Source organism: Carettochelys insculpta, chromosome 1, assembly GCF_033958435.1.
Source record: "Carettochelys insculpta isolate YL-2023 chromosome 1, ASM3395843v1, whole genome shotgun sequence".
Taxonomy (NCBI): Eukaryota; Metazoa; Chordata; order Testudines; family Carettochelyidae; genus Carettochelys; species Carettochelys insculpta.
In genome coordinates, this window is record NC_134137.1 from 121,679,416 (window position 1) to 121,693,270 (window position 13,855).

Sequence of the window (13,855 nt, forward strand, 5' to 3'; positions counted from 1 at the left end):
TCACACTCTAGGCTCCAGCTCAATACCAAGAAGTCCACTCTCATTCTGTCTTACTGACTGAAGGTCACTGGAGCTCTCTGGGACTCAACAATTGCAAGGGCCTTTCTCCCAACCGCCAGATTTCTCACATCAACAATTTCTATCTGCCCCAGGGTAGAATCCAGAGTGTGCCTCCAACTTCTTGGCCACGTGGCTGCCACCACCTATGTGATGAGCCACAGGAGGGTCTACATGCTGTGTCTACAGTGGTGCTCATCACAGTAAATCTGGCCAAGCACAACCTCAACTTGATGGTAACTCCACCTTTCAAGTGCTCTAAACTCCCTACAATGGTGGACAAAAAGGGTAAATACATTCAGGTATCTCCTTTTACCAAACCCTCAAGATGACGACGACACTTGTTAAAGGTGACTCCCTCACGGGCTGGGGAGCACATCTAGATCACTGGGCAAATGGTTCTGGACTGAGTCCCATCTGCACATCAACCTCCTAGGACTCAGGGCAGTCAGGTATGCGTGCCTTCACTTCCTCCCCTTCATAAGGCAGATGACAATGTGTGTCCTGACAGACAAAATAGCAGCATGTACTTTTTACATCAACGGATGAGGGGGTGCCTACTCCCTCTTTATGCATAGAGGACCTCAAACTATAGAACTGCTCCATTCAACATTGCACAGACCGGGGTCAGCAACCCTTTTGAGGTGGAGTGCCAAGTTTGACCCTTTGACTTCTACGTACAATACAAGTGCCAGTTTTAAAGTCACTAATAGTCCTACCTACAACAGCTTCATTAGTAAATAAAGATGCAGAGCTTTAACATTTAAGTCATGGTTGGTAGCATTAGCTGGTCTTTTGTTAAACCACAGCCAACATGGCTTTGAGCAAGCTCTTGGCTGCATGGGGGAGGAGGGGCAAGGCTGAACTCCCATCTTGCATGCCAATGAATATTGGTTTGCATACCACCCGTGGCACCCGTGCTGGGGGTTGCTGACCCCTGGCATAGACATTTCAGCTACCTACCTCCCTGGCTGCCAGAACACTTCTACCAACATTTTCAAGAGAAGCTTTTCAGACAAACATAAATGGAAGCTCAACCCAACAGCGGTACAACACGTGTTCACAGTCTGGGGTTCACCAACCATGGACCTGTTTGCCACACTGCAGAACTGAAAAGGCCACCTTTTCTGCTCCAGGGCAAGAATAGGGGCTGCATCCTTAGCTCTACAGTAGAGAAGGAATTGAGGTAGGTTGGGATGTGAGTGCATCAAACAGATTCGCATGACACCAACTGTGCACGCACACCCTGACCTCAAACTGCTACCAAAGATTTGCAATCAACAGTGATGAAATACACAGTCACTTGGAGTGGAATATCCACATGTACACGTCTTGAAGAATCCCAGTTATAACACGAGGCAAATAACCCTCTGTGTTTTGTCAGATAAATTCTAGACTGTCAGTTCAGGTTTCAGTTTAGCGTTGCCCTTTTAAAAAAAATTGTCCTTAGCTTTCCCCATGGCCAGTTTACTTTTGGTTATGAAAATGCCTGGTTCACTGGGTTTCAAAAGAGGTTCGACCTGCAGGCAGCCTACGACAGTCTCCATCAGGCACACTGAATGTGTCTGGACAAATCTCATGTTCCCAGCAATGGGCCCATTGCTCTAAGTTAAAGGCTAGGACACAAAAAGATAGGGACTGGAGGTTGAAACTTACATGAATAGAAAAGTCACTGAGACCAGATTCTGACCCAGGACCAGAAGGAGCTTCCTGACAAAGGTCCCTACTCCCTTCATGACTTAGGCTGTGTCTACACTTCAAAAATAACTTTGAAGTTGCTTTCTTCAAAGTAGAGAGTCTACACACACCTTGCTTTGAAGTAGGGTCCTATTCCATTCCTGGAAATGGAGTAAGGACTTCGACGTTGGGCTCCCTACGAAGTTAACTTCGCAGTAAAGGAAAATGTATGTAGACTCTCTGCTGGCTACTTTGATGTAGTGCCTAACTTTGAAGTTCAAAGTTAGTTCCAAGTATAGAAACACCCATAGAGTAGTGCAGACATACCTTAAAATCTCAACAGCCAGTTAAAATGAACAGCTTTACCACGCCAAAGAGAGCACACCAGAAAAAAAGTGGTCACTTGCTAAGTCACCCTGAGACAGAGCACCTACAGGCACTTTAAGAACTGGTGCAGCAGCCACCATTGGCACCTACCTCTCTGATACCAACACTATTGCATATAAGCTGTCCACCTCTGCCATCACACCGGTGGCACCGATAACCACTGTGCCTCCCACATCACAGCCTGGTGCTGCTAACATACTGGTGCAGATGTTCTACATTGGCTCTGACCCATGCTGCACCTTCCATAAAACTGGCATTGGCACTGACAGCTTCCAGGCACCTTGGCACCACAACACTTTATTCATAACAAAAGACTTACTAGTTTCTTCTATCCCAACCTTTTGCCTACAGTGGTGCCACACCAGCAACTATCTCCAGTACCCTGAGACTTTTTGACTGATGATAAGATAGAAGTGTTTTCTCCTCACCACTCTTTTCAAATACTTGAAAGATCATCACGGTCAAGATACACGTATGACTATATTCCACCATGGTATGGACACCCACTCTTTTTTCTGGCTTTTGGACGTACTGGGCTCTTACAAAAGCCATCAAAGCAGACATTATAGTCCCTGTAGGAACAATACCAGATCATGGCCTCCGCCCTCTCAGACAGCAGTAACTGAGGCATGGGAGGTATCAATGGCAGAGCAGGAAGACCTATCAATAATTCATTGTCCTCCCCTGGTGAGGCTATTACACCCCGCAAACCCCCCCCAACCCCCACCACTGCAGAAGACTTTACTCATTTCTAGGACTTGTTTAAAAGGGTAGTTCCAAAACTCAAATTTGCCCTGGGAGAGGTGCCAAAAATCAACATGAATTAACTGACATCTTGTACATATCCTCATCAATTAAGATAGAACTGCTTCATCAATGGAGCTATCATAGCACCTGCAAGAATGGTGTGGCAAACTCCAGCTGCAATCTGCACAAGCTGCAAAAGGGCAGGTCATCAATATAATGTCCCCTCAAAGGGTTATGAATTTCTATCTACACATCTAGCACTCAATTCACTTGTGGCTGAGGTGGCCAATGAAGAGGTACACTCATATCTTGCTATACAAGCAAAACTGGTTCCTAACTTTTTGCTCGTAGGCAAAAACTCGTAAGAGGGACACTAAATTCCTATTAAAATACTTGAAAAAGACTCTGATTGGTTCCAAGTGCTGGGAGGGGCATCAGCTGGCACTGCTTTTGAAAAGTAACTGAACCTGGGGTTAGGAGGGGGTTAAAGGCTGGGCGCAGTTTGGGGACATGAGTGGGAGGGAGAGTAGGTTAAAACCTGTAGGCAGCCCAGGTAGCCGCTTGCTCCTCCTGCCTGCACCAGAAGTACCTGGAGGGGGGTTAGGGGGTTTGGAACTGAACAGGATGGGGGGGGCGGGGGTGTTGGGAGCAGGCTGGTTGGGAGTTGTGCAGGGAGCTGTGGGAATGTTGGGGCGGGAGGCTGCAGATTTCCCCAAACTCCAGCCAGGGACCCCGCGGCCAGCTGGGCTCCAGCTGCAGGGCTGTGGGTCTTCCCGTGCCCTGACCAGGGACACTGCAGCTGGAGCAGAGCCAGCCACGGGGTTGCTACTCTTGCTACCCACCACCTTCCCCCAATGTCTGGAACGCTGTGGCTCCAGCGGAGCCAGCCATGGGGCTGCCTCCCCAGGGCTGCCAGTTTCTCTGCTCCAGCCCCTGCTGGGGACCCCACAGGGCTACCAAACTCACCCCCCGCATCCCCTGCCAGCAACCCCACAGCTGGAGCGTAGCCAGCCACAGGGCTGCCAGTCTCTCCACCCCCTGCTGGGGATCCAGCAGCTGGAGCACAGCCAGCTGGGGGGCTGTGGATCCCCATGGGGCTCTCAAACTCTCCCCCCATCCCCTGCCAGGGAGCCTGCCACAGGGCTGTTGGTCTTGCAGCCCTTTGCCAGGGGCTGGCTTGTATTAGCAGGGGCAGTTCACTTGTCTAGTGACCATTGGTAGGTATGTGTCTCCCTTGTTTTAGTGAGTACTTGTAAGTCAAGTAATCATTAAACAAGGGACGAGTGTAAACTGCAGTGGTTTCCAATCCAGCTCAGCTGATGAGTACTGCAAACAGTTGGATTTCTTTAGGGCTGCTGCTAGGCCCATAGGCTCTTATCTCTGCTCTGGTCCCAGCTCGGCCTTTCTCCCACCCATGGCAGCTCCATGCAGGGCAGTCCTGAGCCCCTGTGCGGGACAGATTCAGAAAGAACATTGATTTCAATTATGTTGTAATTATTCCAAACCTAAACCTTACAAAACCAGGAAATTCAGCATTTAGGTTACATTTCTACCTTAATATGGGTCAAAGCACAGCAAACATATTCAAGCATGTTAAAGTTCAGTTAAGACATCAAATGAACCCTAACCCAGCCCTCTGTGATGCTACATGCCAATCACATGGTGATCACCAAAGCCATTGTCGTCTCACATTGAACTCACTTTAGGTCTTTCCCCCATATATTTGCCCCGCACAATGTCCCTACGGTGCCGAGTTTAGGTTGTTTGGGTGCCATCCTCCTCTTACAGAGCGAAGTTTACAAAGTGTGGGGCAATTCCCAACCGTCAGCACTGTGTCTTCCTCCTTAATAAGCATGTGAAACAAGCGGCTCATGCTCCCTACGTTTTTTCTTCGCAGTTCCTTCCCGGGGCTGCAGTGGCATTTGCTCCTCGCCGACCTCCCCCCTCCCACACACCCCAAGCTTCCCCCCGCCATGCTCCAGCCTGAGGGCCCAAGCCCTGCGAGACCCGTCAGCCACGCCCGGTGAGCAGCCTCCGATACACCCCGTTCGCGCTCAGCCCCGAGGGCGCCGCCGTCAGGACGCCTCCGGGGAGGTGAGACAAAAGGGTCGGCGCAACGGCTGCACGGAGTCATCCAGCCGCCATAGGGCGAAGGCCGCGAGACAGACACGTGACGCACGGACAATGCCTGGGGCCAGCCTCGGGGGCCCGGCCCCTCACCAGCGCTACGGGCCACGCCCCCCGCACGTGCCGCTCCGGCAGCCCGCGCCGGCCTCTCCAGCCACCGGGGGGAAATCTCGCGAGACGCCGCTGCTCTCGCGAGCTGCCGCTGCGTCGGGCGGCGGCGGTTGCATGAGGTCGGAGCGGGAGACTGGGCCGGTGTTGACGCGCGGGGGCGGCCGGGAGAAGTGGACCATGGAGACCCCGCTCCGGCGGGACTCCCCGCGCAGGGAGCCCGCCACCCCCCCGCCACCCCCGGGGCCGCCCCCGGCGCCTCAGCCGGCCCTGGGCAGGCAGCGGGAGGAGAAGAGGGCGGCGCTGAGCAAGGTGAGCGGCCGGCGCGTCAGCACCAGGGACAGCGCGCGGCGCGGTGGGGGCGGGGCCGGGGTAGGGAGCGGGACTTGCGGGGAGGGGCGGGGGAGGTTTGTCAGAGGGGAGCGCGGAGAGAAGCGGGGGATGTGCCTGGGGCCGGGGTAGGTGGGCAGTGACGAGGGGAGGGTGGGAGGTTTGTCTGAGAGGAGGATGGAGAGGTGAGGTATTTGCCTGTGGGAATGAAGAAGAGGGACATGCCTGGGGTAGCAATGGGGTGTTACCTGGGGGAGGAAAGCAGAGAAGGGAACAGGGATTTAGGGTGGTGCAGTGGTAATACATAATGTTCAATGATAACAGAGAGGGAGGCGTGCTAGTCTATACAATATCAAAACAAAAAGCAGTCAAGTAGCACTTTAAAGACTAGCAAAATAGTTTATTAGGTGAGCTTTTGTAGGACAGACCCTCTTCTTGCTTTTTGTTTTGATAATGTTCAATGATTGGCAGAAGATCTAGGATGTTATATTTAGAATGGGGGTAGGTTTTATATCCCAAAGACTTACCATCATGTTGAGTAAGAAGCATGGCTTGTAGTTGGAGCATACTTGGTGCCTCAGTTTACCCACCTGCAAAACAGGACCAAGGATGTCGAGCCACTTTTGTAAAATGGTTTGAATTATAAGCAATTATTACTGCAAGTCTGCTTGCCTAGTCACATTCTGTGAGTTAAAAATCAAGGATGACAAATGCTGTGGCAGAGGACTGGGAAATATGTCCAGGGAAAAGGTGCTTTCGAAGTACCACAGCATCAACTTTGCTATTTGTCATGAAACATCTTTCATCTGAGCCCTTTACAAGCAATTTTCACAAAATTCCTTACAAATTGGGAAACTGTGGCACAGAAAGTCAGTGAAAAAGATCTGGGAATGAAATATATGAAACCTGACCTCTCAGCTCCCCATCTATATGTTTTCGTGCAACCTGTATTCCTAACTATTTTATGCAATTAAATGGTGCCTGACAGTAGGCCACATATAGTATGTATTTATTTAATTCTTGCAGCAAAAGTGTTATGAAAAAGTTACTTCAAGCTGAATAGTTTTATAAAGAGAGAAAGCATTGTGTATATTGAGTCACTTAATTTGATTTTCCATAATTTTAATATTTTTATTATAATTTCAACTATAGATATTCCTAAATTCTACGGTAGAATATTTCAGATTTCCTACAGTTATATTAGCTATCATTCTCTCATCTGTATTTGACAGAAACTGTGTCCTAATGTAGGGGTATATGGTAAGACTGCATCCCATTGATATTCTTAGTTCTAAAGAGAGTTTTCAGAAAGATGTGGTGTAATGCATTTACTATTTTGATAATATTTAATGAGTAGTAAATGCATCTTCACTTTTAACTCTGTCATTTTACAGGTAGTTATTCGTCGGCTTCCTCCTAGTCTAACCAAGGAGCAACTAGAAGAGCAGTTGCATCCACTACCAGCACACGATTATTTTGAATTTTGCACAGCTGATCCCAGGTAAGGAGAAGCTGTTTATCAGCACTAAGAAGGAAAGAGATACTTTTTATGGGTTTCTAAGCAGCCTAGCTCACTAAGGAACCCTGGGCGTAGTCAGATAACAAATGTATATATTACATATGTTGCCTTTATCTTTTTTGCCTTAGTTAGATAGATAGGTAATGTGTGTTTATGCACACACACACCTATATGCATGCTATTTTTCACTGATAAGGTAGAATGGATATCTTCCTAAACTTTTTGCATCATTGTGTGACTTAGTTTCTTTTTTGGTATTAAGCTAGGTAAATACTATAGGCATTTTTCCATGAATGTTTATTTGAATTTCAAATGAATTAACTTCTTCATTGTTCACATATCATTGCTTTCTACAGGTTTTTAAGCAGTCAAGTTTTATTTACATGCAGGCTCACAAAAACTAATTGTAAATTTATACACCTGAGCACTCAAGAATAGCATCCCATTTAACTTATAGTTTCCGAGGCTGAAAGGAACTCTTGAATAACACTTGCTGTATTGTGACTCCCGTATAATACCAGCCATAAAACTTCCCCAGAATAATTCTAAAACAGCAGTGTCCAATAGGAATTCAAAGATCGCCACGCTGTGGTTCTCATCTTTCCATATTCTTCACATTTCCCACCCCCCTGCTGCAAACACATGCCCTGTCACTTCCCCAGAGGCAGGCACCACCCAGACCCCTCTCTAAAAAAAATGCCCTGCCCCTCCTCCAGAGCCAGGCACTCCCAGAACCCCTTTCTAATTCAATGCTGGTGACTCACCAGAGTCACTGGGACTGCTGCCACATGCTTCTCCCACCAAGTGGTGCGGCACATTTGGGACAGGCAGCCAACACTCCCTGTGTGCGTCTGTCAAGACGAGCCATTTTTAAAGGTTCTAAGAGCCGCATTCACCACAACACAGTGTCCTATTCACCGCACATGGTGAATGTATAAGACATGCCTGTCCTAGAATGTATCCTTTAGAGAAATGTTCAATCTTGATTTGAAAATTGTTAGTGAGAGAGAATCCCACTATGACTTTGGTTAAATTGTTCCAATGGTTAATTATTCTTGTGTTTTAGGAATTTACACTTTATTTCCAGTTTTAATTTGCCATTGAAACATGTTACACATTTCCCTGCTGAACTGAAAGATCCATTATTAAATATTTGTTTCTTGTGTAGGAACTTCTGGACTGTGATCAAGCAATCCTTTATGCTTCTCCTTGTTAAGTTTAGTATATTGAGTTCTTTGTGTCTTTCACTATACAGTTTGTTTTCTAGTCATAGTGCTTATGATTTAAGAGGAGTTCTTGAGCAAACATAGCACTGCAAACAGAGAGACATACTCTAAAATATATAGTAGATATATTATTTAAGCAAAATGTTGCTTGATACCAAGTCAAATGCCTTACAGAAATTTAAAGTATATTGAATTAAACTTACTACAGTAAACTTTTATATCATCCAGAACTCTCAAATAACTAGCATTTTAACCAGAAGTAAATGTTAGTTATGATTTCCATAAGTACAGTATAGCAAAAGTAAGCACAAATAAATACAGCAAATACAGTATAAGTTTACAGTGTACAATACTACTACGGTTGTCAAATGAAGTACTTTGCATTTAGTTTTGTTTGTTTCTTAAAATCTAATCTTGTTTTTCTTTAGTGTTAAGTGTTGCTGGGTATATCTCTCTATTATCCAGAATATTTGAGTATCTGGCAACTTCCTGTTCCCAAGGCTGCCAGATATGAAAGAGTTTACTTTAACTTTTTTAATCAAACTTGTAATCTCATCAAAAATGTATTGTTAGTTTGGCAGGGTCTGTTTTCCATAAGTCCCTGGTGATTTGCATTAATAATTTTGTTCTTCTTAAATTCTTTATTAATCAACTCCACTATCAGGCACTGAATTATCTTACCCAGGATTGATGTCAGGTTGACAAGCCCAAAATTACCTGAATCATCCCATATAACTTTTTTTTTTCAAATTGGCACGTTAGCGTTCTTCCAGTTTTCAGGAAGTTCCCCTGTGCTCCAAAATTCATTGAAAATCAGTGTTGACAGCTAATATGTTACTAATTATTTTGTTAGAAATTTCTAAAGTAATTAAATAATAAGAAGGTTAACAAGCAATATAAACTGAAGTTGTTAATACTTTTATTTAATATTTATGGTGCCACAAATATTAAGATAACATTAGCTACGTCTACACGTGAAGCCTACATCGAAGTAGCTTATTTCGATGTAGCGACATCGAAATAGGCTATTTCGATGAATAACGTCTACACGTCCTCCAGGGCTGGCAACGTCGACGTTCAACATCGACGTTGGGCAGCACCACATGGAAATAGGCACTGCGAGGGAACGTCTACATGCCACAGTAGCACACATCGAAATAAGGGTGCCAGGCACAGCTGCAGACAGGGTCACAGGGCGGACTCAACAGCAAGCCGCTCCCTTAAAGGGCCCCTCCCAGACACAGTTGCACTAAACAACACAAGATCCACAGAGCCGACAACTGGTTGCAGACCCTGTGCATGCAGCATGGATCCCCAGCTGCAGCAGCAGCAGCCAGAAGCCCTGGGCTAAGGGCTGCTGCACATGGTGACCATAGTGCCCCGCAGGGGCTGGAGAGAGAGCGTCTCTCAACCCCTCAGCTGATGGCCGCCATGGCAGACCCCGCTATTTCGATGGTGCGGGACGCGGATCATCTACATGTGCCCTACTTCGACGTTCAACTTCGAAGTAGGGTGCTATTCCCATCCCCTCATGGGGTTAGCGGCTTCGACGTCTCACCGCCTAACGTCGATGTTAACATCGAAATAGCGCCCAACACGTGTAGCCGTGACGGGCACTATTTCGAAGTTAGTGCCGCTATTTCGAAGTAGCGTGCACATGTAGACACGGCTATTGACTGGCTAACAAATTTCAGAAAGGGAAGTGTGCAATTAATGCAACCCAAACATGCTCATCATTGCCATGAAGCAGTAGTACCTGGGTATGTACCTCAGATTAATAGAATGTGCAGTGTATAGCTGTGCACAGCTGATATTTTCTTTTTAGAAAGTTATCTGTAGCGTGTCCACACCTCTGGCTATAACGGAGCACTGCTCAATGGCAATGACTGTTGAAATTCTGAGCCAATGACATATTGAACTATCATCTGAGACTACAAAGAGAGGAAATAGTTCCCAACTGCAAGATTTTCTTTCCGTAATCTCACTTGTGTGGTTGCTTCAGACTTGTAATTTTTAAGTGTAGCAGTTTGACATTTTTAATGAATTAAGTGCTAGGCCTACTGTAAATTAATGTAGAGTAGTTTTATTATTTTCAGTTATTCAGCCTTCATTCTAGGCTGCTCAAACTCTAATATGGGGTTTGGGCAGATACAGGTTGAAGCTCTGTAATCGGGCCCTCTCTCATCGAGCAACCTCCATAATTCAACATGTTTTTAGTTAGCCAGACAACATTATTATGGGTGTGGCCAAGTTTTCTGTAGTCCTGAGGTTTCTTGACAGCCACCCGTCCTGGCTCTCAGTGTTTGTGTTGTTTAGTTGTAATTTACCCCAAATGTCCCCTGAGAGACCAGTGAGCAGTGGAAGTGTTAGTCTAATCTCCTATGGAACTGTGATACTTTGGCGTAGTTGCAGTTGTTGGAGTCAGTGTATGAGTGACTACGTCTACACTAGCCCAAAACTTCGAAATGGCCATGAAAATGGCCATTTTGAAGTTTACTAATGAAGTGCTGAAATACATATTCAGCACCTCATTAGCATGCCAGCAGCCGCAGCACTTCGAAATTGCTGCAGCTTGCCACCGCGCAGCTCGTGCAGATGGGGCTCCTTTTCGAAAGGACCCCGGCAACTTTGAAATCCCCTTATTCCTATCTTCAACATTCCCTTACTCCGATCTAGTTTTGTGGGACTAATGGAATGTCGAAGTAGGGTGCTTATTTCGAAGCTGCCCTCATCTACACTGTCAATCTGCAATTCAAAGTCTGACCTTTGAAATTTGGGGGCTGCCATTCTGCTAATGAGGTGCTGAATGTGCACATTAGCACCTCATTAGCCTGCTTCAAATTGCCTCATTACCATGCCACTTCTGACCGGAGAGGGTGATTGTAGAAGCAGCCTCAGACACTTTTGAATGGAACACAGGGGCTACAGTTCCACTACAGCACTCTGTCACCAGAAGTCACCGTCGGAGGAGATTTCGCAACAAAATTTCTGTTGACAGAGTACGGACACACACAAAAGCCAATCGGAGGAGCGCTCCGCTCTGTCGATAGAGCAGCAGGACTGCCCAGCTGCTCTCTCAACAGAAGTCGAGAGAAGGACCCCCAGAGCGTCCATGCAGCTTCTTTGTCAACAGAATCTGTTGACAGCAGCATCATGCTTCATGGCTAAGAGACAGAACGCTGCCGGCGAAAGTGCTGAGTTTTGTCAACAAACCATTGACAAGTGCATTTTGTGTGTGGGTGTTTGACCAGTTTTTTTGGCAAAACTCAGTAAAGTAACTATACCCAGGATGTTTTTGTTCACTTACTGTTATCATTATTGTTAATGCAGTGTGAAAAATGTTTCCTTGTAAAATCCCGATCTTGACTATACCTTGATCAAGAAACTTGGACCTTGACAAAAAATAATTGACTAACCTGGTCTGATCTGGTGATCCCTGCAGGCCTTAAAGTCTATGAAGGTTTTCAGAATCCATGCCTGAAAATACAGGTTGTGGGCAGACACCAAAATCAATGTTGTTATCACCATTAGTATTGACATCAGCATAAACAGTGTAAGATTTTATCATCTGATTCTATTTTGGAATATGTAAGTACATCCCTCATTCTGTAGAACTGAGACTCTTCAGAGTCTGAAAAATCTCCACCTCAGTTATAGCAATGGCTGTGTCAACTGTATGTGAACCGGAGGTACAAATACAATGCACCACATTAGTCCTATCAGGCTTACTGGGGACTACAATCCTGAGCTCCCAGGACCTAGTCTCCTTCTTAACACTGAAGGAATAGTAAGTGGCTTTGGTCACATCTTGTATGTCTTGCCAGACATATATCCACAGATATGTAAGAACAGCAGATGACAGAGGAGTAGGCACTAATAACTCCTAAATAATCTTTTTATTATCTCAGGCACCTATCTTCATCCTCTCCTAGCAAGGCCATCTCTTTACTTCCTATATTATCTCATGATGTCTTTGGAGCATGTCAGAAGCTACTCTTCCACAGTACAGATATTCTTGAGATAGAGACCTCAGAAATAGAAGTAAAAGTTGGTCATTTTGATATGCTACATTCCCTTGCTCATACTAGGATGCCTCTACCAATTAAAAGGGGTATCATTGATCAAGCCAAGAGCCTAAGGCAAGTACCAGTTATTCTGCTTCCTATGACTAAGAGAAGAGAAAATAAATATCAGGTACCCCAAAGAGATTTGAACAATTTTATTTTCATCCTACACAGGGTTTGTTGATTAGTAACAGAGAGAAAGCTGTACTAGTCTATATACTATCAAAACAAAAAGCAGTAAAGTAGCACTTTAAAGACTAACAAAATAATTTATTAGGCGGCTTTCGAGTCCGTGAAAAGATAAGAGGTCTATGTGTACTTCGAAAGACAGGGACCAAGCTTTATTTGGAAGAAGTGCCTATTTGTTGGTATCACTATAGCTATGGATTGCTAATTATCAGGCCTTATTTGCAAAATATATCTATATTGCTTGGGATAAAAAGTAAGCTCTCTAGCTAATGAAGCTCAGAATTCCAAACAGAAGTTGAAAAGTATCAAGAGGGTCATTAAACAGCTAAAACACTACAGCAGGCCAACAATAAATTCATTAGACATGGCAGCTAGATCCATAGCCATCTTAATGACCATGTACAGAGTGTTGTAGTTTGTAAGCTTCTGGCATTCCATGAAAAGTCTAGAGTGCAACTGAGGATTTGCCTTTCAGGGGCAGAGATTTCCTCAGCTCAGACATGGATGATGCACTGCATTCTGTTACATGTTTCAGGTCTATATCCTGTTCTTTGGGCATCTGTACCTCACCCCCAGATTGTAACCCCTTTAGATATCAGAGGCTCTCAAAGTAGAAAATACCTCCTAATCTTCAACAATAGGCTTTTGAAACTGTCATCTCCTCCTCTACTTCCCCTGGAAGAAGCCAAAGTTTCTTGGAAGAGACCATCATCTTCCTCAGCTTTGGTCAGACTACTTCCAGATAGCAGATTTCATTAAATGGTTGAGAGCCACAATTACACAAGAGCCATCCCCAGACCCTACCTTTGTTTGCCAGCTTTCTTCCTTTCAATTAGATGTGACCTGCAATAACAACATAAAAATGGGTGCTGGAAGTTATCTGCCATGACTATTCCATCCAATTGCAGTCCTTACTTTCCGTCTCTACCCCCAACCCCCAGTACTCAATCTCTCTTCACGGACCTTGTTCATGAAAATCAACCAAAGGAAAATTGTGACTTTTCTGTTATTGTAGGAGACCTAGAGGAGTTACTGCTGGAATGGAGGGGAGAAGCTTCTCCTCCCAGTGTATCTTTATCCACCCTCTATCCTCCCCCAGAAGGGATCCTAACACAGACCTCAGAAGACTGAACAAATACACAAAGGATGTGTGTATGCCCCCTTTCTTTGAAGGGGGCATAGTAATCACCCTGAGGGGGAAGTAATAATGAAGTTCTGTGATGAATATGCAGCACCTCATTAGGTTAATTCTCCCTGCGGCAACTTTGAAGTTGCACACTTCGAAGCTCCAGCATGTCATGTAGCCACAGACACTTCAAAGTACCTGTGCAACTTTGAAGTGCCCTTACTCACCAGAATTTCTCTCTGGCAAAAATGTCATAATAGAATTGTTTGGTACCAAAGATAATACAAACTTCCCAGCC

The 13,855-nt window shown here is 45.4% G+C and overlaps 1 protein-coding gene across 1 annotated transcript in view; it reads left to right on the forward strand.

Moving 5' to 3' along the window:
• The first annotated feature begins 5,052 nt into the window (after nucleotides 1-5,052).
• Nucleotides 5,053-13,855, forward strand: part of UPF3A (UPF3A regulator of nonsense mediated mRNA decay) — a 47,808-nt gene continuing 39,005 nt past the window's right edge. Inside the window, exons 1-2 of the mRNA XM_074986206.1 lie at nucleotides 5,053-5,415; nucleotides 6,828-6,934. Coding sequence (XP_074842307.1) covers nucleotides 5,053-5,415; nucleotides 6,828-6,934 — 470 coding nt within the window. The remainder of the gene's footprint in view (nucleotides 5,416-6,827; nucleotides 6,935-13,855) is intronic.